Below are 25,300 nucleotides of genomic sequence, written 5' to 3'. Positions count from 1 at the left end.
CCAGTTTTCCTTCCTTAACAAACCCAAAGAGAGAACATTGTTCTATTTATAAGGTTTTTAATTGCAGGTTCAATTTTCTTTACTAGAACTGGGACTATTCAGATGCTGTCTATCTTCTTGTGTCAGTTCCGTGAGTAGTGTTCTTCATGAAATCTGTCTCATCTAAATTGCCAAATGCATTTTTGGAGCCAGCCCGCCTGTGTTAGACCTTAGTCAGGGTACTTAAATCATCTTTGACCTTTGCTCATCTCTAAAAAGGAAAAAAAGATATTATTTACCTCTTAGTTTGTAAGTTATATGCATTAATGCTTTAAAAACATATAGAGTCTGCCACAGAGTAGACACTCAATAAATTTTGTTGACTCTATCATTATCCTCCTCCTCTTCCACGTTAAGGTCTTTCCAGTTCTTTCAAGCTCATGTAAATGCTTTGCCATCTCATTCCTCAGTGTCCTAGTCTCCTTGGATCACTCCTGTCTGAGAAATTTTTCAGCACTGTTTGGCATAATGTTTAGCATTTGATTATATACAGTTCTCTGTTAATTTTTTATTTGTACAACCAATGTCTCACACACAAGACTCAAAATTTCCAGTGGTTGATTGTCTCTCATGTTCTTTTTCCATCAGAGTAAAGGTCAAAATTAGGAACACAATACCTGCTCAGAAATGACTTTGCTTGAATCGGTCAGAACCCGATCACTACCATCACCAGCCTGCACACACCTCTCTGTCCCTCAGCCTGCATCCAAACAAAGGACTCTCCTCATGGCCATTTGGTGGGATGTTTTTACCACTTCATGAGGGGATTACATTCAAGCATGTGGCCATAGAATTCTCTCAGGAGGAGTAGCAACGCCTGGACTCTGCTCCAAAAGATTTGTTAGGGATGTGATGTCGGAGAATGGAGGAATCTGTTCATTGGGGCTGGGACAAACTCTCTCCAGAATTCAGAATCTGTCTTAGCCCCCTGCATTATGGATCTCTTGGGAACATTTTCATTTCCTGACTGATTACCAGCATTCTGTTCTCAAATTTGGTTTGTGGATTTTGAAACAGCCATCTTGACAACGCCGTGTGACCTTCACCTTCCCGTCTTCAGATGGTATTTATACCTCACTCTAGAGTAACAATGTCTCTTTAGCCTGAGTATGACGTAAATTTCATGGCAAACACAGTAAGCATTCCAAATTGGAGGCCCCACCCCTGTACTTTTGAACCAGTAGCAGTTGGAAGCAGGACCCAAGGATCTGCACATTTAAAATGTTTCCTAACCATTTTGAAAGAGGTAGACAGGGACAGTATCTGGAGGAATATTTTTCTAGTTCCTTTTATAATGTCCTTTCTCAGATCAGCACAAGACTGATTTGAAAGTGAAGAAAGCCACAGCATAGCCATGCCCCTTGTTCTGTTTTCATAAACAGGATTCTCACTTCCTGATTTGGATGTGATCTTTGTGGAGCAAGGGGAATAGCCCTTGTGGTAAGCAGAGTTCTCAGAGTCCTGGTCCCTGATATACACATTACCTACTCTCAGTTATTCACTCAAAAACTAACCCGGGGGGCTGGCCCCGTGGCCGAGTGGTCAAGTTCGCGCGCTCCGCTGCAGGCGGCCCAGTGTTTCGTTGGTTCGAATCCTGGGCGCGGACATGGCACTGCTCATCAAACCACACTGAGGCAGCGTCCCACATGCCACAACTAGAAGGACCCACAACGAAGAAGATACAACTATGTACCGGGGGGCTTTGGGGAGAAAAAGGAAAAAATAGAATCTTAAAAAAAATAAAATAAAATAAAATAAATTAAAAAAAAAAAAAAAAAAAAACTAACCCAGGTACTGCTATAAGAGATTCTCAGATATGATTAAAGTACCAGATCAGTATGTTTTAAAATAGGGAGATAATCCTGGTCAGCATGACCTAGTCACCTGAGTCCTTTAAAGACTCAGAGAGTTTTCTCCAGCTGATGGAGAAGGATTTGATGTGCCATTGCTGGTTGAAGAGGAAGGGGCCACAAGGCAAGCAACGAAGGCAGCCTCTAGGAGGTGAGAGCAACCCTGGCTGACAGCCAGCAAGGAGGGGGGACCTCAGTCCTACAACCACAAGGAGCCGAATTCTGCCGGCAGCAAGAGTGAGCTTGGAAGAGGATTCTTCCCCAGAGCTTGCCAGCATGCCCCACAGATTCCAACAGAACTTGCCTACCTCATAATTGTATGAGCCAGTTTCTTGAAGTCAATTTTTTCCTGTGTATCTATATCAGTGTCTTTGTCTATATCTAGATATAGCTATCCTCTTGGTTCTGTTTCTCTGGAGAATCCTGACTAATGCATATCCCTACCCTGAGAATCCCGTATCACTGATAGCCTAGAATTTATCTTATGTTTTATAATTTTGTATTCCCCATAGTACTTATCACCTTATAGTTTACATATAATTAACTTACTCATCGTTATTGTTTGTTGTCTATCTCCCTACCCGAGTGTGAGGCACTGAAAGTGGAGTTCCTGGTGTGTTCTTTCCCTGCGATGTCACGTAAGCCAGGAAAGCCTGCTGGCTCGCAGCAAATGTTCAATAAATAGAAGCAGTGAACACACTTCACATCACAGCTCCCCAGCTGATTTGCCCCATGATGGAAGCTCTTTCTAAATCTCCAATCTACCTCTAGCTTCAAATTTGTTATTATTCACGTTTGAAGAAATAAAAAAAGAGCCTATTTTGGACGGACAGATCTCTCACTGTACCCCAAGTCCCTCAGAGCCGTGTGCTCAGCTTCCTTCTCCCTGATTAGATTTCAGTCCCTTGGCTCACCTGCCCTGAGCTCTTCTTTTCCTGTTTGTGTCACAGGTAAGTTCTCCCCAGCTATTTCTGCCACTCCTGTTGGATAACTTTGTTATTCACTTTTACTAACTTTCAATAATTAGACATTTCACAGCTATTTTCCAGAGGTCATCTCCGGTCGCCTTTCAGACACTGTCCCTGCACCCACAGGTGAAGTCACTCCCCAGCAGGGAGATAAGATCGTGGAACCAAACCTTTATCTCAGGCTGAAATGCCCACTCTCCACGCCTGCGCGACCGCCGCCTCTCAACTCGTGGTCCTGACAGCAAACACCCATCAGGTAACCAGCTCTTCTTTCAGATTAAATTAAGATTCTTAGATGGGAAGAATATAAATAATAAACTCCAGGAAGACGTATTATGTGGAAAAACAATTCTGCTTGCTAGGGCTGGAACACAAATGCAGGTAGATAGGAGAAGGAGAAATGTTTTCTGAGGCGTCACCACACTTACCTGCCTGACGTCTTGACTCTACATGTGTCTCAGCTCTGTCTGAAATACCCTCCCCTACTCCCCGATAAAGTACTGAGCCCACACCCTTCCCTTAACAGAATCCCTCCTCACCCGTGAGGAAGGCAATCGTATGTATTTGTCATCCTCTCTGTAGCCCTCTCGGTGTTGAAGTGGCAATTGCTGGCATATGCTTTCGATTTTTCTGGACTCTGGGAGCAGGTCATATTAATTGAGACTGTGATATTATGCCTCCAGAATCTTCTGCAATCAGTGACAGAGGTTAAAACTCCCCTTACCGCCTCCCACTCCCCCTGTATAGAGAAGTGAAAGACTCAGTTTAGAGAAACGTGCTGCAAGATTGTGGTGGGTTTTAGTGGGCAGGATTCGACAGACCCATTGTCAGTCTTGAGATGTAAAACTTACCCTGATATGAAATAGTTTTAAAGTGCTTGAAAATCCTAATTCTCTTATTATTATTTTTTTAAATATTTTATTTTTCTTTTTTCTCCCCAAAGCCCCCCACTACATAGTTGTACATTTTAGTTGTGGGTCCTTCTAGTTGTGGCATGTGGGATGCCACCTCAGCGTGGCCTGATGAGCCGTGCCATGTTCATGCCCAGGATCCGAACTGGGGAAACCCTGGGCCACTGAAGCAGAGCGTGCGAACTTAACCACTCGGCCACGGGGCTGGCCCCTAATTCTCTTATTAATGTGGCTCTCTGGTCTAAGGTCCATCAGTTCATAATTTGATTTTATGGGAGATCATTCACCCACCTGTCCAGCAACTAATCCGGAGACCAGACATGCTGCTTGTGGGCATTTTTATTCCCCGGTCTCTGAGATTTACTTTACTTAATTGAGACCCTAAATGTTTCTCCATAAAACCACTGTGCTAAATTCCTTCTCCAGTGAGTCCAGTTCTTACAAGGCAGGCGTGAACGACATCTGGCCCAGGATTGGTTTCTGAGGCTCCTGTGCTGTCCCCACACTTCACACAAACTTAGCTCTCACAAAGAGTCCATTGACCGTCCCTTTTGCCCTCTGCCTTCATTTAGAGAGTTTGGTTTCAGCTGATTTCTGGTGCTCACTCTTTCTTCTTTCTCTTATTTTGCTCCATTAGTTAAATGTTGCTATGTGTAATAATTTTATTTTTCAAAGGATTTTCTATTAGTCCTTTAATTTTATTGGGTGTTAGAAAAATGATAATTTTCACATTTGAGTATAAAGTTAAAGAGAACATCCTAGTCTGATTCATTATTCCATTCTGCCCACACGCACACCTATAGCACAAGGAATAAGCATGATTATCCATTGCTGTGGGTTATACTGATACGGACCCTGATATCAGTTTCTCCACACTAAACCCAGCATATATGGGGTTAAAACCAAAACACTCATTCCCTGCTTACTCTCTGGCTTCCTGGCTCCAGAATCCACTATACTCCATGGAGACAGACACCATCAAGGACAACCACCTGGATTATCTCCTCCCCACAAAGAGATACAGACTGGTGGGAAAGCTGCTGACCAGCAAGGTCACAGGCTTCCTCCTCTCTGCAGGTGTCTCAAGGCCAAAGACAGGCTGGTGGGAAAGCTCCGACCAGCAAGGCCATATGCTCCCCTCCCCTACCTAAAACCCCAAATAAAAACCCTTCCTTTTAGCTTTTTGGGGAGTTTGGGATTTCAGCGTTAACTGCCCTCTCTTCTTGCTCAGCTCTGGGCAAAAATAAAATTCCTACTTTCTTCCGCCACACCCGGTGTCAGAGATTGGCTTGCTGCACAATGGGTGAGCGAACTCACTTCAGGTTTGGTAACAATAGCATCTGTAGTTCCATCTTGAGGAAATGTGAACTTGGATTCTCTTGCCGCCAAAACTCCACTTCTGCATGCTTTGCAAAGGATGAACAGGAAGTTCTTAAGTTTTTATTTGGTGGAGCTTCTGTGTTGCATGAATGTCTTATTCTCTTCTCCCAGGTACACCAGCTTGTCTAGCACCTGCCATTCTAGCTCTCATGCTGCCTAGGGGCAGGTGACACTACAGCTCTCAGTTGCTCAGGAGAAGCTAATATGTGGGCTAAACAGAACACTAGATGTCGTAGTTCAGAAATCCAAGCAGTGAGTCAATAAGTTTTCTTTAGACTTTAGGTGGTAGAAAGGTGTAGGAAAATGGAGAAAATCAGTGTGGACCTCTTCATGCAAATGTTGGAGGCTGAAGCAAAGGAGAGGGAGGCACATTCTAAGGAGGAAGTGAGTGTCTATGTTGGAAATTTGAGTCTATTACACTTTAAGAAGAAGAGGGAGAAGACATTGAAAGGAAGACATATGTGGGCTCAGATTTTTCAAGGGTGGTTTGATGAAGGATGCAGTTGGGATCCCAGAGGGAAGGAGAATGTGACATCAGAATGGCCTCGGTTGGGGCTGCCCCCGTGGCCGAGTGGTTAAGTTCGCGCGCTCCGCTGCAGGTGGCCCAGTGTTTCGTTGGTTTGAATCCTGGGCACGGACATGGCACTGCTCATCAAACCACGCTGAGGCAGCGTCCCACATGCCACAACTAGAAGGACCCACAACGAAGAATATACAACTATGTACCGGGGGGCTTTGGGGAGAAAAAGGAAAAAAGTAAAATCTTAAAAAAAAAAAAAAAAGAATGGCCTCCGTTATTTACCATACCTGAATACATAACTCTACCACCTCCACTTTCAGAAAGCTAAATCAACAAACATCAATTAATGACTGTCAATATATGGACCATAAATATGGCTGAATGTTTTGTATAGATGTATTTCATCCATTAAGAAAAATGCTAGGCTGTTCCCACCCTCCTCATAAAGTTGATACTAATATCGTTACACGATAAATACATAGCATAGTCTTGATCACGCAGGCCCCCTTACTCCAAGTAACTGTCTCAGAATCCTTGTACAGTCCCACTACATAAATAGAAAGTAGGCAGTGGTTTACAAGAGAAATGGGCTTGAGAGAGTGCCGATGGGTAGTATAAATAATTCTACTAGATATATCTTGGTGAAATGGGGGGGGGTATGATTTTGTCCCCTCAGTAATAAGTAAATGCTGGGTCAGATTTGGAGCTTGGTGATATAAAGCATATTGGCATCCACTGTAGAAAGACAGGCATAAAGGAGAGAGAGTTTGAAAACAAATAAAGAGGCTGCCTGGGGTTTTTTTTAGTAAAGTTTTGTCACAGTGATGATCAATCAGTTACGGGGCAGGAAGGCATCTGATTTCAGATGTTCCCACATGGGCCAGATCTGCCTGCCAGAGAAAAAAAAGACTGCTGCTGAGGCAATTTTCTGTGATTGATGGAAAGTGTATTATTTACTTATAGGAAGAAGAAAAAGTTACCCACTATGAGCCTAAAATCTTGCTAGTGAACTAACCCTCCTGAAGCAAAAGACATTGTCCCACTCAGGAAATGCTCCTCTATTCCTGTACGTCTTTCCTTTGGTTGTAGATAACAGAAAAATAATTCTTTATAATTTTAGCAAAGTAAAATTTAATAGGATACTAAAATGCTTGCAGAAGTCACGAGAAGGATGACAGGCGGAGGTTTGGAAATGGGCGAACCCTAAGGCACATGAGGGACCTGGCTGCAGGAAGAGAGAAGGAGGACTCTGCAAGTTATCTCTCTTCTCGAATTGAAATTCCTGAGAGCGAGAGTCCAAGGGAACCCATGTAAGTCCTGTTCTCTACCCTCGCTTAGGAGAGGGAGTGACATTTGTAATGATAGCTCTGCGGGATATGTCTAGTAGATGTAGACCCTGCATACCTCGGAAAACAACCAATGTGACAACAGTGCTGGAGAGAACAGAGCCCAAGAGAGAAAGAAAAATTATAATACCAGTTTCCCTGGTAGGTGTCAAGGATGAAGTTACTCCCCACTTGGCAGAAATGCAGGTGAAAAGGAAAAGAATCCTCTGAGGGGATGAGAGTGGTGTCAACTTAAAAAGCAAATTTGCCTGTTATTTTATCTCAAAATGAGTTTATTCCAGAATAGCCAAAAGAATTGTAATCCAGGATGTACATGCTGTGGTGAACCACAGGCAAATAAAGAAAGCAAAGGAGGGGAGAGGGAGGGGCTGTGCTAAAGGAAAGCCCGTTGGGGAAAAGTGACAGTTCAGGGCGGCTATGGCTGCTCATTGGCTGGGCTGTGGCGTTTCTCACTGGCTGAGCTGTGGCGCTTCCCGTCAGCTGAGCTGCGGCGTTTCTCATGGGCTGGGCTGTTGCTGGTGGGGCGGCAACAAAACTCTTCCTTCAGTGGTAAAGTAGTTGTCCTTCCTGTGGAGACGAAGCCAGGTCTCTTCCAGTTTGGGGTAACTGACATGTGCGATTCCACCTGAGCTCTCCCCACACGCCTTCCAGACTCTGGTTTGGCTAAGCTTCCTTTATTGATTTCCAGAGCGGTGACCCGGGCAGGTATACAGAGCAGAACCACCAGAAGAGATGGGGGTAGCCCTGAGGGCGTTCTTCCCAGGTGTGCACCTCTGGTTGTCCAGGAAAATGCTGAGGCGCCTCAGGGAGTACAACATCAGTTTCCTGACGATGTCAGGGTAGTCCAGGCGCCTCAGACTGTGCATAGAATGAGCTCTCTGCCTGGGAGGGCTTCAGTCTCGTTGGCCTGTTAAATCCTGTTTAGGTTTTGAAGGCTTTGTCAAGTATGCCTTCCTTGGTTCTAGATGGTCATTGTCTCCTGGCTGTCTTCATTAGATCGTGGATTCTTTCTGGATTGTGAATATTTGCATGTGTGAGTTTCATTGGACCATGATATTTATACCATGGAGAAGAACACAACGTCTCATAGAGTAACAAATATGTGTCACAGCTGCGTGTGTGTGAGCATGTGTGTGCGCATGTGTGTGCATGTTACCTAGATTCTATCCTTCCGATTCAGCCAAGATTGGAAGCTGTAGGGCTGGTAAAAATGTAGAGATTGCTCCTCTTCCAGTTTCCTCCTCAGACTACTCCCTAAGCCTATTGCTTCTCTGAGTGTTTCCAGTTTAGACCCGCATCCTCTGACTCTCCGTTGAATCAGACAGTCCTAGGAAGCAGATTCAGAAAACCCACACAGTGCCAATTTTGAAATGTTCAGTGTGAGAATCCACTCTCAGCAGATTTCTGAATATCTGTTTGACCCTTCAGAGTTGGAAGCTCTCTCTCTTGCTTGTACTATGATACTTCTGATGTTACACGAGAATTGTGCTGGGGAAAACATTCTAAGTGAAATTTCCTGTCATCACAGAGAATCGTCTCCACAAATGTAGAAAAAAAGAACACAGTTTTATTATTGAATAAGCAATAAACCAGTTTAATGCAACATCACCAGCAATCCACTAATGAGATTGGAAAAACAGAAAGAAATTTCATCAGTTTATGTAGAGAAGCAGATACAATCCATTAGTTCTCAAGATAAATGATAACTTGTCCACGTAAAAGAGGATTTGACAGCACTATTTGTTAGATATCTGTCAGAGTTCATCCTGCTAATTGGAGTGGCCATCTGTGTTAGTTAGTTGCGTTTATCTGAAGGAAAAATAAAACTTCCCTGACAAGCAGTAGTTATAGCTTGGCTCTGGGTGCCTAGGCTCACTCCTGTGGGGACAGGGAGGAAGAGGGGGCGCCAGCTTCCTCGAGGTTTACATTTCAAGAAGATAGCACTGGGACCTTAAGAAAAACATTCTTGGGTTGTGACATTAACAAGATGCTTATTCAGCTTTTTAAAAAGATTTGCACACATATCAAAAGGACAGAGGAAGGATTTACAAATACCACAAGTTTTCTTAGGAAATGCTCTAAGAAAACGGAAGCAGGAAAAGGTCTCTTTCTCTTTGGGCAACAGGGAAAATTTAGTCTTATTTTTATTTACCCTTATAACTGCCAGACTTAGCAAATAAAAATACAGAATGGCTAGTTCAATTTGAATTTCAGATAAGCAACAAATAATTGTTTTTGGTATAAGTATGTCCCAAACATCACTAAAAAATACTAAAAAAAATCATTTGTTATTGATCTGAAATTTAAATTGAACTGGTCATCCTGTATTTTCTGTGGCAACTGTGTTATACTGTTTCATTAATATATTGGTGTCCTTCTTGTCTTTTCTCCTTGATGCTCATTTTTAATAAAGAAGTAAGAGTCTAGAACTTCCCTAAAATACTCCAAACACAAAATTGTTCGACAAAATTTCCAATGTGGAAAGTGTTAAGATTAACGCTAAGTGCATAGCTGAATTCTTATCTTAATTTGGTGATATGTATAACTAATTAATATTTATTTATAGATTCTATATCTATAAATTAAGTAAAATCCCTCTCAGTGTTACATTTTGTGAGATTATTAGTTTTTTTGGTCACTAAAATGTTCTAGATACATAAAAACTGACTGGAGGTATTACGATGTATTCTTGTAGCACAGAATTGTGTAAACAACACAGAAACTGAATCAGTAAGATATTATGGTCAGTTCAGAAAAAAACTGGAGTGCCACACACTTACAGTGAGATGAGCTCTCAAGGAGAAATTGCACTGGATGCTTATTTAAAATGACAAGGAAGACTTCATTCAAGATTGTTGCAGGAGAGGAAAGAGAGTGAACTTAACTGTGAATCCAACAGAGGCAGCTGGGGATTTGTCAAGATGAGGGAGAGGATGGAAAATTACTAAAAGGAGTTTGGTCAGGTGTGAAGGATGGGGGATTCTTGCTGTAACTGGGCTTGGCAGGCCAAGGACAACAAGGCCTAATCTAGAAGAGGAACCTGACTAAAGTTTGGTCATGGAGAGGGTCCTTGTCAGAGGGATGCTGAAATGAATTTAGAGATGGAGGCACAACTGGTCAGTATCCACAGAGTGATAATCAAATGAATGCGTTCCGCCAGACACAATTTGCATTTCTATGGACAGGCAGTATTTACATTATTCTCAATGTTCAAATTAATTTTTGTCTCCATGGAGGTATAGAAGAGCCTAGTGACAGACAAACAAAAGCCAAGATCATCTGAGAGGGTGAGCCAGTCAGACACCCCCTCAATTTCAAAGCCTTTCACGGTTTTTCTCACACCTGCTTTGGCTCCAGAACAGACTTGGTTCAAGAAGCAGGTGCCCTCCAGTCATGGTTCAGCAAATAACAGCAACAGTTTATTGGAGCTTCCCAGATGTTTAAACAGGTCTATTTAAACAGCAAAATATTCTTCTTTAGTCTTACAACAACTGAACATATACAGGCATTCATTAGAATTATCCCCAAGTGTGACATTGGAGTAGGGATCTAGAAGGAGAAGTAAGGACAGTTTTAGCAGCATGAGGAAGATGGATGCCAGGCCTCGGGGGCTGAAAGAGCTGGCAGGTAAGGAATTTGGAAGAAAGCAAGTCTAGGAAGGATGGAGTAGATGATTAAGTCTGCCACAAAAATGTTGGTTCAAAGGGAGGACTCCAGTTAAAGAAACTTTTTGGAAGGAGGCAGAATGCAATTTGTGAAAGCAGCAACAGGGACAAAAGATCCTGTTTCTAGCACAAGGAGTAAGGTACAGGCTCCATCAAAATAACTAGGTTCCTGGGCAGAACAGGATTGTAGCAAGGCTAGGAGGACTGGTTGTAGGTACGCAAGCCCTTCCGGTTCCCTGTGTGGAGGCCAGATTGGTCTCAGGTTCCGGAGACGGGTGAGCTCACGGGGGGGAGTTGTGGCCCAGTTGGAGGGACTGGAGGGGAGGAAATTGCATAATTTATCTTAGAACAAGGCAATTACTATGCAGGGAACTGTTCCTCAGGAGTAGGGGCAGTACTTTCAAGGATGAAATGGGAGAAGTCATAGGTCAGGAGAAAGATTCTTAAAATAATTTCCTCATCAGTCACACAAGGGGGACAGACCATATCAGTTTCCAAAGCTTCCTAGATCTCAGAAGAGTCTAGAGAAATTATTTAAAAACACAAATACCCAGATATATACAATGGAATACTACTCAGCCATAAAAAGGACAAAATCGTCCCATTTGCAAGAACATCGATGGACCTTGAGGGTATTTCTTAAGTGAAATAAGCCAGATAGAGAAAGATAAACACCATATGATTTCACTCATATGTAAGAAGATAAGCAAACACAGGGACACATAGAACAGATAAGCGGTCCCAGAGGGAAAGGGGGCTGGGAGTGGACACAAAGGGTGAAGGGGCGCACCTATATGGTGACTGACAAATAATAATGTACAACTGAAATTTCACAATGTGGTAAAATATCATAACCTCAATAAAAAAATTGATAAACATAAAAAAACCCAAAAACAACACAGATACCCAGGACTCAACCCAGAGATACTGAACCGCTAGGTCTTTTAGGTTAGGGCCTGTGAATTTGTATCTTATGGACGTTCTTCAAAGGCTTTGGATGCTGTGGTAGGCAGAATTCTAAGATGGCCCTCAAGATTTCCCCCCTCTGGGTACATGCCCTATATAATTCCGCTCCTCTTTTATATGTGGGACCTGCTGAATAGGATGGATTTTACTCCTGTGATTATGTTATATGAAAAGACAAAGTGATGTAATTAAAGTCCCCAAACAGTCACCCTGAGTTAATTAAAAGGGAGATCATCCTGGGTGGGCCTAACCTAATCAGGCTGGCCTTTAAAAATTACTGGGCCTATGGAGGGGGCCTCACAGATGGAAACTGAGGACAGCCTCTAGTAGCTGAGAGCAATCCCCAGCTGACAGCCGGAAAGAAAACAGGGACCTCAGTGCTATAGAATTCTGCAATTTTGCAGTTAGAATTCTGCAAATCACCTGAATGAGCTGGAAGAGAACTCCAAGCTTCCGATGAAACCACAGTCTCTGCCAAGACCTTGATTTCAGCACAGAATCAATACCCCGAGCAGGGAAATCGGTCAGGCCATGTGCATAGGCTTCTGACCTGCAGAAAATGTGAGATAATAAATGGGTGTATTTATTTACTGCTGTTTGTGGTGGTCAGCCACGCGGAAATAGAAAACTAACACAGATTCACAGCAGGGTTGGGAAACCACTAGAAGATTCTCAACAGTCTATTTTCTGAAATGAGCTACCTAATATATCAAAAATTCTATATTAATCACTTTAACTCCAATGTAACTGTTTACTAAAACCTATTTCTAACTCAAACAAGATTATAAAATGAGGGAATAGGGTTAAAAGATACTCTCTCTACACACATCTGTTAGCATCATTATCCCAAAGTGGAATTCTGATGGGTTGGTACCATTCATCCAGCTGGGCTGGGTGCATGGAATGTAAGAACAAAGTCATGATCCCAGTCTAGGAAGAGCCAAGCATTCACAGACCTAGGAAAATGGTGGGTCAGTCACGAGTGACCATTGGGAAGCTGATATCCCAAAACTAACTCCAAAGAGAACAGTGCCCGTGGGGAGCTTTGCAGTCCAAAGTCAAGTCTGAAGGCAGCAGTGCCCAAAGGAGATTGACAATCCAAAACCAAGTCCAAGGAGACACAGCAGATGAACTCATCTGGTGGGTTTAATCGGAAGCGTTGTGAGATTGCAGGTTTTAGAGAGAGTGGCAGCCAACTTCTTACATGGATCATCCCCAGGCATAGCAACTTGGGAGGAAGACCAAAATGGGGATTGGGGTGTTGTAAGAATAAAGCAAGAAACTGGCTATAGTCCACTGCATGGGTATTTCTGGAGGATCCCAGCCTTGTCATGTGCCAGACATTCAGAAAGGAGAGCTGCCCTTTGGGATACAGTGCATGTGGAAACAATACCTAATCCTAGGGGCTTTCTAAGCATCTAAAGAGCTTCTGGTCTGTTATCCTACTATAACTGGTAGAGGTGACTCGAAACCTGCCTCTGTATTGAGAGAACTGCTGGATGGACAAAGGACAGGTACAAGGGACAACTGACTTCTATGCCATCTACTTTTCAATCCCATTTCCTCATTCTGAGATGATTCAATTAATCTCCTTTAAAGAAACTTCTGGAGACAGCCACTTGGGTCTAGCTTTTTGAACAGCACTCCAGAGACTGGAGGTGTACTGAATTGCTTTTCTGAAAATATTGACACTCTCTAGTATTACAGCAGGAACTAACATTCCGGGCCAACTCTGCTTTTGAGCTTTGCATGGATTACATTCTTCAGCCATTGCTATAACCCTGTGTGGTAGGTGCTATTTCTTCCTCCTGTTTTACAGATGAGGAAACTGAAGCTCAGAGGGATTAAGTAACTTGATCAAGCTCAACCATCTAGGAAGCCAGAGACTAGGCTGAGCCTCCAGGCATTTTGACTCAGGAGTCCTGCTGCCTTCTCTGTTTGCTTCTTAGGATGTGTCACGTAGAATTAGAACTGATTTCTTTCTGCCTCCTCACTAATCTGTACACTCCCTGAGGGCAGGGACCTGATATTATTTGTATCTGTACCCACAAATTTAGTCTCACCTGTGCCTCTCTCCATTGGCTGACTTGGTTCCGGGAAGGAATCCCATGTGGTGACATGAGCTGACCTCACACTGGTGGCTCCAAGTCAGAACCCACACATTCTGAAGCAGGCAGAGCTTCTTAGTTCCACAGATAAACATAGGGCAGATGCTGGACTACAGCTAAATATATCCTTTCACCCATGTGATAAAAGACTAACAATTTTTGAGTGATGGACAAGGTTCAAAGTTCTTTCATCTTTTTAGTTTTGTTTTTAACGGAATGCCCATTTCATTTATGCTTGCCTTATGCAGGTGAGTTGAAACCAGTTGGATAAACAACAGGCTCAATGCATAGCTTCAATCTTTGTTTTTTCTCATTTCAGGGGAAGTAAAAAGGGGTAAATTACATTTCACTGCTACAAGTTTTCTTTTTAAGGCTATAAACAGTCACAAACACGCACAAGTGTCACCAAACAGCCCACATGGTCCTCTAAGGAAACTCAATTATCTCCGATTCAAGGGGCTTCCTCAAGACCCAGAGGTAAGTCATTGTATTACTCATGCAGTGAAATGAGAACTGTAGCCTGGGGTCCTCTTACACACTACAGGAATGTGTCTTTTCTGGTGTGTTTGTTAGTAGCATGATCCATAAAATAATATAATTAGATAGACATTGCTTGGAAATTAAATACTATGTTCTTCCCTCTCTGTAGGCTGTGCTTTCTCTTTAGGAAGATCTCTTCTCTTTCATTTCACTTCAATCAGCACACACAAAAAGTTTGACCCCATCCAGATCACACGAATGTGTCTGTGTGACTTTAACTGTAATTTGGTGAACATGTTTTGGCAGCAGAGCATACATCCAGACACAGATGCTTTCCAAGTATAAAACATTCTTTACAATCATTTGTCTTCCATGCTTTGCATTTTGAGTCTTACAGGGAACTCTGTTTATCTCAAAACACAGGAACTGACCCTGACAATCTATCAAGTCAGGCAGCACCTCTTTGTGGAGATATGTTGTGTTTATAAACAATCTCAATTCTGTACAAGAGAAATGCTGTCTGCGTGATATGATAGCATCTAAATTGTGCTGGAGGAGAAGATACGCTGTTGGGCCCTCCCTGGCACAGGCTGTCTGACCCGATGAGAACACAGCCCCCTTCGGCTCTGCTCTGTCTCTCCCGGTCCTCAACCTGGGAGGAGGTCTCCCAACTTGCATGACTGCAAAGCAGACCAGAAAACAAATGTGCTATGTTCTTGACAGTCCATATTCGTGAAAGGAGACACTAGATGCAAACAGAATACCACATAATTTCACAAATTAAGCCACAAATTTCTGCTAGGCATTGGACTAAATTTATTAACAACATCTACCATCTTAGCTATTTGGAAACTATGTGTTAGGCCCCCTTCTCCCAGTTATTTCCTTATTTTCCTAAATCTATCTTAAACCTGTCTCTTCTCTCTGAGCCCCTTCAATGACCTTCTAGCTCTGACACCCGCTATGTCCACGCAACTCCTGAGGCATAGTGGTACGTTGAGGGAAATGGGAGGGTGAGTGGGATCCACAAGAATTCCCAAGGCTGTTGTGGTGTGTGGCTCCAGAAGGCACCCCCCATGGCAGTCAAGACCTATACAGCCCCTGTGTGAAAATTAGAAAATGGTGCCTCCCCTGGGTGGCTGGGTTAGTAATGATGCCACTTGGGGCAGACTGAAAAATAGCACAGATGTCAAAGCATCAGGAAATACAGAAAATTGAAAAAACATGACCAATACATCCATCCATCCCAAACACATTATCAATCTTCCTAAAGCTCAGCTATGGCTATTTCACCTGTCCGTTCACCCCACCACCACCAAAGCCCAGAGGCTGAATTCCGGCCAAGGCATCAGAAGGCCTGCCTCTGGTCCTTGCTTTGACAGTAGCTTGTTTTGTGAGCATTCACCAGCAGTTCGCTGAGACATCTGCCACACCTGAGCTTTGGGTCCCAAGTGTACGTTCTGATATGGAGATAGAGGACAGAATTATTTGTCTGGTCAGGTCACTGGAAGACTCCAATTTTCCCCTGTCACCCTTAGCTCTTGGTTATATGGAAAGATGCCTAACTCATAATAAGGGAAAATACACATTGAAAACACACCATAATTCCAGTTTTCAGCCACCATGTTGAAAGTGGGCAAAACGTTTCATAACAAACTCTATTGGCAAAGGAGTAGGGAAATATAATCTCATATCTTGTTTGTAGTCTAGGAATGAGTGAGCTTCTATAGAGGGCAACTGGCAATTCTTATAAAAAGAATGCACTTGCTTTTTAACCCAGAGTACTGAAATATACTCGGGATTTGTTTTAATCACATGTGGTAAGACACACAGACATGGAAATGACTGTCACGAAGGAAGATGTTAATACTCACAGATTCCCAGAGATGAGAGGCATGGCACACCATGCAGGGCCACGTGGGGAAGGACCAGAGTTGCCAGAAGGCAGGAGGAGGAGAGGGGAGAGCATGGCACAGAGCCTTTTTGGTGTTTTCATGGGAAGGAATGGGCGAGGTGGGATAGGCACATGGAGTAAGCTTAATGTTGGAGAGTTTGAATAATTTTGGCAGGTTCTGGGCTATAGAAGTAGTTCCTAGCTGTTGGGTACGTGGCCCTGGGGTGAGTTAGGGCAGAAGGGAGACTGGCTTCGTGTGTGAGTTTGATAAAGGAGGTGGTTGGGGGTGGGCTCTGGATTGGTTGACTTGTATATCAAAGGCCTGCTCACTGGGGAGTCTCTCTAGGAAATAGCCCTGGGAGGGGGAGTCTCTGCAGGATCAAGGCCCCATATGCCAAAGCATCAAGAATACAGAAAACATAGTCAATATACCCAGCAATTCTATTTCTAGAAAATTTTATTAAAAATATGCTTTTCCATTTCCCTAGTCCACGTAATTTCCCATTACACTTGATGACTTTCTCTCTATTTTTCTCACTCCGCAAATACCCCTAACATATCTACCCCAGCCTTGTTCTCAGGGGATGACCTTGTTTCCTCCATCAGTGATAAAATACAAGCAGTTAAAAGAGAGTGTCTGCACCCCCCATCTGCCTGCAACTGCACCCTCCTTCTCTGTCTTTCCCACTGTCCAGGCCAAGGATGACCCCTCACCTGTGCACCAGCCTCCATCCTCTGAAGCCAGATGATCAAGGACACTCCTGGCAATTCTCTCTCCCTTTCCCATAGCATCACAATTTAAAATGTCATCCCCATTCTCATACTAACATGCCTTCAATTTTCCCATCTTAAAGGCGAACCCATCTCTTGATCCCTCGGCCCCCTCACAGCCCCCATTTCTCTTCCCTGCTTTACAGCAAAGCTCCTCAAAAGAGTTTCCAAAACTCCAATTCCTTTCCTCCCATTCTCTCTTGAACCTGCTCCAGTCGAGCTAGCATCCCCGCCACGGTGCTAGTCCTGCCCCCGTCTAGGTCTCCCGTGACCATCCCATTACCAAATCCAAAGGCCAGTTTTCAGTACTCGTTGTAGTGAAGTCATCTGTAAGCCATGTTCTTCCCCCCTCCCAAATATTTCACCACGAAAATCTGAAAACAGACAGAAAAGTTGAAACTGTAGAGTGAACATGTATACCCCACACCTGAAGTCTACGATTAAGCACCTTACACTGCTAGCGTTTTCACGTCCAGGTTCATTTTCTCATGTCCAGCTGACTTTCCTTTGAGATGTGAACCTCAGGGCCCTTTTCTGCTCCTCATCCTGTACCAGTGAAGGGACAGAAAGTGGGGGATGGCCAAGTGTGGGACGAGGAGTAGTCACCTCAATTTGTCAGACTTTACAAGTGGCTGAGCAATGTACGTACTTTGCCAATTGCTCTTTTGTTCCATTTGTACAAACAACTCTCTGGTTATTATTTTTTTTAAGTTTCAGATGATGGGAAGAGTGATACACCTGAGCCTACAAAGAACAACCATGGTTTTATAGCGCACTCGATAGCCCCAAATACGGACACCCGGAATGCAGGTTCGTGGACTTGCCTCCTAACTTGCCCGGAAATCTCCTTGTGTTGCAGCACCACACACCTGAGACAGCAGGGCAACACCTGAGTCGTAAAACTAAGGCCAGTCTCCTTTCAGCGACACATGTGGCAGGTGCTGCTATACTGACTCAGGGATCCCGTATCTCTACAGAGTAAAAGACGGGGCTTTGGCAAGGACAGGAGGCAGATGAACAAAACGGAGTCAGGGATCATGTGGGAATTCAAATTGTATTTGTTCGCACAGGCTGTGCAATCTAGCCCCTGTATTTTTTTCAAATTAAGAATGCTATTTTGGGGGTTGGCCCCACGGCCTAGTGGTTAAGTTCATGCGCTCCGCTTCCGTGGCCCAGGGTTTCACTGGTTCGGATCCTGGGTGCGGACATGGCACTGCTTATCAGGACACGCTGAGGCGGCGTCCCACATAACACAGCCAGAGGCACTCACAGCTAGAATATACAACTGTGTACTGGGGGCTTTGGGGAGAAGAAGAAAAAAAAAGATTGGCAACAGATGTTAGCTCAGGTGCCAATCCTGAAAAAAAAGAATGCTATTTTTTTATGGTATTTCTGATTTTGTCTCCCATTCCCCTTTGGAATAACAATATGACAAACGCTATATTAAGTGATACACAGCTAAAACGAAGTTTTATGAGAAACTTCTTTTCTTTCTGTTTTTAGCACTGATTCCGCATAGACCTGCTCTTGTCCAGGTCATTGTGATCGCCGGGGTTGCCCTCAGCATCGCCCTGATCTGCGGGGTCGTTGTCTTCTATGTGGTGTAGTAAGTATATGCTAAGTAACATCTACTGCCCTGAAGTGAGGCATCGCCAATCAACTAGGTCACTGTTTCCTGATGACAATGATTATGATGATGAGAATTCTTATAATCACTAAATTATTATAGTCACTGTAAATTTCTAGACTAGTGTTTTTCAGAATGTGGACTGAACTCATGTTGGGTCATGATATAAATGAAAAAAAAAAGAAACAATACAATACAATTTAGAACAGAAAATATTAGGAAGCATTACATGTATTAAAGTAAATGCTGATTTTTAAACTTTTCAGACAGACAGACAGACACACAGTTGTAAGGTAAAATGTATTTCTTACCATGGATCATGGTCAAAAATGTTTGGCGAGCCACGTCTGAGATGCTGGCATCCTCCCAAAATGTGGTGTTCCAAAGCGAACTTGATACTTTAGACGGAATCCTAACAGTGCAAAGCAGAAAAGAGTGCCCACTCTCTTTTTCACTAGAAACTTGTTGTTCTCAAAGCAGTCCGGGGCGACAGGAGCGCTGGGGAGGTGCTTCATCTTGTTTGTGCACGTGAGGCTTGTGGTCAAGCTCCTTCCAGGTGTGATCATTTTGAAATTAGTGTTAGACACAAATGAGCTGCACTGCGGCATCACACTACCCCGACCAGAACCCACACACTGCTTCCTCCTCCAGGACTCATCCCGGGGTCCCAGCGTTTCCCATCAGAGCCAGCTCAAGGACATACTGAATTATCGGCTTTATTAGAATCAAGTGTGAACACAAGGAATATATGGCCATCTGTAGGAAATTTTTTAAGGTAGCCCTTTTAGGACCATCTCGGAGTATGTCAGATGGAGGCAAAATGAGATTAGTGGTAAAACTGAAGAAATTTTGCTAATGAGAGAGTGTAACCTGCATGTTGGGTTCTGGGCTATCTAATGTGGACATCTCCTTTGACTCAATTTACGTAACTGCAATTTCAGTTTATTTCATTAATGTAGACAAAGATGTTAACAGACATAAAGTTTCCTAAGATAACTCACTAAAACGCACCCTCCTGGAATGTCAGTGCCCAGTCGAGTGGCTGAGCTAACGTCAACTCTCGCAGGTTTTACATTTGTGTGACCTCAAGGGTGCACCGGGCTATTCTAGAGCCTAAGGCAAAAGGAAAAACACATGCCCCAAAGAGCATGTTTTTATGTAATTTTTCACGGTTAATTTTTTCCAGAAGTAGATTTTGAAAATACTATTGGTGAGTTTGCTTTCATTTAAACCAGGAAAGTAAAATAAATCCTGTTTCTCGTATAGACAAAATATTTAAACTTTACATCATGTTGTGAGTTTTGATACACCACTTTTCAATTTTTTAGTATATTCTCAACTTCTTTACTGTTTTGGAAAAGAATAACCATTTAAAAATACATAAAGATGGGCCGGCCTGGTGGCGCAGCGGTTAAGTTCGCACGTTCCGCTTCTGCGGCCCAGGGTTCGTTGGCTCGGGATCCCGGTTGTGGACATGGCACCGCTTGGCACGCTGTGGTAGGTGTCCCACATATAAAGTAGAGGAAGATGGGCACAGATGTTAGCTCAGGGCTAGTCTTCCTCAGCAAAAAGAGGAGGATAGGCAGCAGATGTTAGCTCAGGGCTAATCTTCCTCAAGAAAAAAAAAGTCCTAAAAATACATAAAAAGACATGTATAGAGACACATTTTTCTCCTGACTCAGGCTCCCATATGATTCATCACAGCCCTGTTGGATCCTGTCTTTATTTAAAATTTTGATATTTGGTTATCATGGATTTTTTCCATTCGTTTCAATTTTTTTAAATATTTAGTTAAAATATTTATCATCATTACTGAGTTTTTTGGCACGCCCTTAAGTTTTGCACCTGAGGTAAGCACCTCACTCTCCTCACCCAAATCCTGGTCCTGTCTGAACTTCTTGATTATCTTTAGCAATGCTGACGGTCAGAGCAGTTCTTCCTGCTGTGCAGTGTGCATTTGGAATGCTCCTCCTACACACTTTCCTCCATCACAGCACCTTAGAACACAAATAAGCTAATCCTAAAATTATTTTTTATTACATGAATCAAACAGAATTAGGAAGGTAAGTATGTTAGGAAAAAGTAAACCACTCTATTATCTGTTTCCACATCAAATAGAATTGCCGTTTGATGATGCACTTCCAGAGTTGCCTCAGGTGCAAAGTTAAAGGGGTGCCCAAAACTCAGTAATCAAGATAAATAATATTTAATGCCTTTTTTTTTTTTGGTGAGGAAGATTAGTGTTGAGCTAACATCCATTGCCAATCTTCCTCTTTTTTTTGCTTGGGGAAGATTAGCCCTAAGCTAATCCGTGCCAGTCCTCCTCTATTTTGTATGTGGGATGCCTCCACAGCATGGCTGATAAGTGTAGTAGGTCCATGCCAGGGATCCCAACACAGGCCACCAAAGGGGAATGTGCAGAACCTTAACCACTCGGCCATGGAGCCAGCCTCAATTAATGCCATATTTTTAAAAAATCTAAATTAATGTCCCCCAAGTCCACAATGAACAAAATGTCAACATTCTAAGTACAGGATCAGTAACAGTGCTGGGCCAAGCCATACTGGAGACTGAGCAAAAGGAAAAATCAGTAGTGGCTATACTCTCTTTATTTAAAATGTCAATATTTTGTTCATCATGGATTTCTTGGCCTTTTTCTTTTGTAAGATATTGCATTAGATATTATTTATCTTGACTATGGAGTTTTGCACCCAACGTGAGCACCTCAGTTACCTCCCCCTGGTCCTGGTTCTGATCCGTGCTCGGCATTACCAGTTACTCCTTTTCTGCCCATCACACAAATTTGAGATCTATGATCACTTGGTTTAGCTGTCTATTTCTGCCTCCCTCCCCCACCTACCGCTATGTACTTGTGACTCCTTTTCAGTCAAAAAGTCACATGATTAAGACATGATGATTTTTCGTGAAAATCGTGCCCCTAAATCCATCTATATTATTCTCCAGTCGACTTGTACAGGCTGAGGAAAGACAACAACTTGCGTTGCTTTATAAAAATGTCAGGATACCATTATTAGGAGAGGAAGAGGAAGTCTCCGAGGATGAGGGCCAGGACGAGTCCACTTACCTACTTCCAGAGAATGAGAAGGAGCTGGAAAAGTTCATTCATTCAGGTAGAGGATCGTCGACCAGTTGATCTTGTCAAACCCAAAGTCACAGCTGAGCTGGCAATGATGGTTTGGTTTTCAAAAGCAAAGCTAAGTGGGAGTTAATGGAGTTTGAGGTAAGAAAGATGAATATTTACAGCCACACGTCAGAAATGAACCGTTCTCATCAAATTATACAGAGGAGCAAACAGCTCTTTGGTTCCTTTTGCAGGGCAATTCCAAAGGATTGAAAACAGAGTTCAGAAAACTAAACTTTTGGGGCTGGCCTGGTGGCACAGCGGTTAAGTGCGCATGTTCTGCTTTGGCGGCCTGGGGTTCGCCGGTTCAGATCCCAGGTGTGGACATGGCATTGCTTGGCACACCATGCTGTGGTAGGCGTCCCACATATAAAGTAGAGGAAGGTGGGCATGGATGTTAGCTCAGTCTTCCTCAGCAAAAAGAGGAGGATTGGCAGCAGTTAGCTCAGAGCTAATCTTCCTCAGAAAAAAGAAAACTAAACTTTTCCTGGAGAAAACACTTCCCTTAAACATACTTTTTCATGTGGTGTTATTCCTGAGTTCAGAACACAGGCAGGCAGGTGTCCCTCCTGCACAGTCTGCCTCAATCTGCTGTGGAAATGGGAGCCGGGCCCACAAAACAGAGGTCACTACCCTCAGGTCCAAGACCGCTGTATGAGAGAGGCCCACCCAGCCTGCAAATCCTTTTGGGGAGGGGGCAAATCCTAATTGTGTAGAAACCCTGAGATTCTCGGACATTAAAAAAATTCTACAGCAAAACTATGAAGAGAGGGCAGTGTCTGGTTCAGTGGGACGAACCGCGCCTGCAGAGTTGCCTCTCCGACAGCCCCAGACATGCAGGCAGGAAGAGGCTGAAAGGCTGAGACGAGAAGAGATCACTGATGCTTATGAGGCAGATGGCCCTTGTCCCACCCTTAGAAAATATGTTTTCAGTGTCTTTTCATTACATCAAATTATAACTTTTCTGCACTCTTTTTCTTGGGTGGGGGGGGGCAGGGCATTTATAAAGCTTGAATACAGAAAGTGGGAAAATAATTTTAAAATCCAATTTTCACCATCCTTATCAGGCAAATAATGTTCATTCTATCTTGAAAATTCACCTGTTTGTAACTTTATTTTTCCACACATTTTCCCTCACCTCTTTTGTCTCCATTTCTGTTCCTCCTTTGTTAGTATCTCCGTAACATTACGTCTACATTTTAGTTATTAGATCGAAAAGAAGACAACAACTCGAAAAGAAGAGCTTGAAGAAGGAGCACAATTTTGTCGAGCAAATGAAAATAGAGCATGCTGTGTCTGCTGCAGAGATGGGGACTGAGGGTGCCCACCAGCCGGGCGCGGGGTCAGCTGGCCAGTGAGACAAGGACTGCAGGGCCACCGGCCCAGGGCGACCGTGCGCGCCACCTACTCCGTCTGCAGAGGCCTCCCTGAGCGTGAGAAAGAAACTAGAAGTGTATGACAGAAAAGAAATGCATGTGCTAGAGCAATTCCTGCTTCTTAGCTCTCGTAGTTCATGAATAATTATTATTATTTAATCGGAAAAGAGAAAAATCCAACTTCCTAAGTGTGAAAAAGAAATTGTCTGGATTTTCTTTTCTTGCTCCTAATCAGAAACTCAAGCACTCTCTCTGGGCAGTCTCCCTGACGGTCCTGGGAAACCGCTTTCATTAAACAAAACTTTCTCAGTGATACTATCTGTTGACTGAAATAAAGAATCTAAGCATGGGTTAATTAAAGGAATTTATTTGATAATCAAAGTGAGGAATTTGAATCCTAGAAACAGTCCAAGAGAGTGTTGAGGATCTGCTCTGAGGTCTACAGGTCTGATGCAGTTGACATACTTTTTAACAAAGCAGTGACGTGCAGGAAAGGGCTTACACATCTAGCAGTCATCCACTTCAAGGAGAGCAAGAGCTGTTTGTTTACACATCAAACCAAGCTTGTAATGTCGGCGTTGGTGTGGAGGGAGGCAAGGAGCAAGGTCGTCACTCTTTCCTTCAACCTCTAAGAAATGCAGCTGGGAAATGTGAGAAGGATGTTCTCTCCTTTCTGACTCATCCTGCTGGCATCTTGAGTCATGAGATGAGGGGCTGCAAGGTCATTAGACCCAGGCTTATGAGGTCTGCACGGCTGCTTCACAGCACAGCATGGATCTTACTGAACTGACTTTAAGCCTATGCAGCTTGCTTTTAGATTTGCCTGTTAGACCAGGGAGAGGGGTCCCAGTTTCGTTCATGTGTTGATCAATTCCAGTAGCTGTCTCCATTTTACGCATGAGGAGACTGAGAATATCAAAATAAATATGACGCCAGATTAAGATACAGTCTTCCTGTTTTTAAGAGCTGGGACCTGGGGAGTGAAATAAGTCTGCCGGGAAGGAGCTATAAAACATAGCCAGACATATCGAGTGCCATAAGCTGGGAGCTGCCAAAAGCTGTGGGAACACAAAAGAGGCAAAATTTAGTCTAAATGGTGCGGTTGCTTTGGAAAATGGTCTGATGGTTCCTCAAAAAGTTAAACATAGAGTCACTACATGACCCAGCAATTCCACTCCTAGGTATATATCCAAGAGAATTGAGAACACATGCACACAGAAAACTTGCACACAAGTGTTCCGAGCAGCACTATTCATAAGAGCAAAAAGGTGGAAACAACACAAATGTCCATCAACTGGTGAATGGATAAACTGTGGTCCATCCACGTGATGGAATATTACTCAGCAATGAAAAAGATAGAAGTACTGACACATGCTTTCACATGGATGACCCTTGAAAACATCATCATAAGTGGAAGAAGTTAGACACAAAAGGCCACACGCTGTATGATTCCATTTATATGAATTTCCCAGAAAAGGCAAATCCACAGAGACAGAAAGTAGATTAGTGGCTCCAGGAGCTGGGGGAGGGGAGCAAAGGGAAGGCCTGCTGATGGCTATGGGCTTTCTTTTGGGCTGATGAAAATGTTAAAAAATTAGATTAGACAGTGGTGATGGTTGTACAACCTTGTGGATGTGCTAAAAACCATGGGATCATACACTGTAAAAGAGTGAATTCTGTGGCGTGTGAATCAAATTCTCAATCAAGCTGTTAAAAAAAAGATTTAGTCTAATTCGATGGTGAGCTGAAGCCAGACCCAGGTCTCTTGACTCTTCTTTTCAGTTTCCATCTTTCCTAAATGAAGAAAATTGCAAGAGAGAATGTGACAAAGGAATAATGGACTATTTATTAGAAACTGGGACAGACCAAAGACTCTTTCAGCCAGTGGTGGGCACCTGCCTAGTAGTGCTGCCAGGAAGGAGTTACATGTGGGATGGGCGGCCCAGCTGACAGCAGGGCAAAGGAACGGTGGCAAAATGCACTGGCTCACAGCTCCCAGAGCCTGGATGGGCCCCCGGTGTTCCTCACTGCAGCCTCATACCCTTAGGCAAGAGACACACGCAGCCCTCTGAGATAAAATCCTAACTCAGGACACACCAACATGCAAGATTCCTGTTTTAGTCTGCTCGGGCTGCCGTGAAGACTACTGTTGACTGGGTGGCTTAAACAGCAAACGTTTATTTCTCATGGTTCTGGAGGCTAGAAGTCTGAGATCAGGGTGCTGGCCTGGTTAGGTTCTGGTGCAGGCCCTGTTCCT

The 25,300-nt window shown here is 43.5% G+C and overlaps 1 protein-coding gene across 1 annotated transcript; it reads left to right on the top strand.

Annotated features, from left to right (window-relative positions):
* Nucleotides 1–11,468: 11,468 nt before the first annotated feature.
* Nucleotides 11,469–24,153, top strand: C26H19orf18 (chromosome 26 C19orf18 homolog). The gene is made up of 6 exons (XM_070498778.1): nt 11,469–14,015; nt 14,185–14,230; nt 17,610–17,708; nt 18,402–18,504; nt 21,490–21,656; nt 22,871–24,153. Exons 1-6 carry the CDS (start codon nt 13,920–13,922, stop codon nt 23,023–23,025), a joined length of 666 nt encoding a protein of 221 aa, XP_070354879.1. The 5' UTR covers nt 11,469–13,919; the 3' UTR covers nt 23,026–24,153.
* Nucleotides 24,154–25,300: the final 1,147 nt, after the last annotated feature.

Source organism: Equus asinus, chromosome 26 (genome assembly GCF_041296235.1).
Source record: "Equus asinus isolate D_3611 breed Donkey chromosome 26, EquAss-T2T_v2, whole genome shotgun sequence".
Lineage (NCBI taxonomy): Eukaryota > Metazoa > Chordata > Mammalia > Perissodactyla > Equidae > Equus > Equus asinus.
This window is presented reverse-complemented; position numbering and strand designations above follow the sequence as displayed.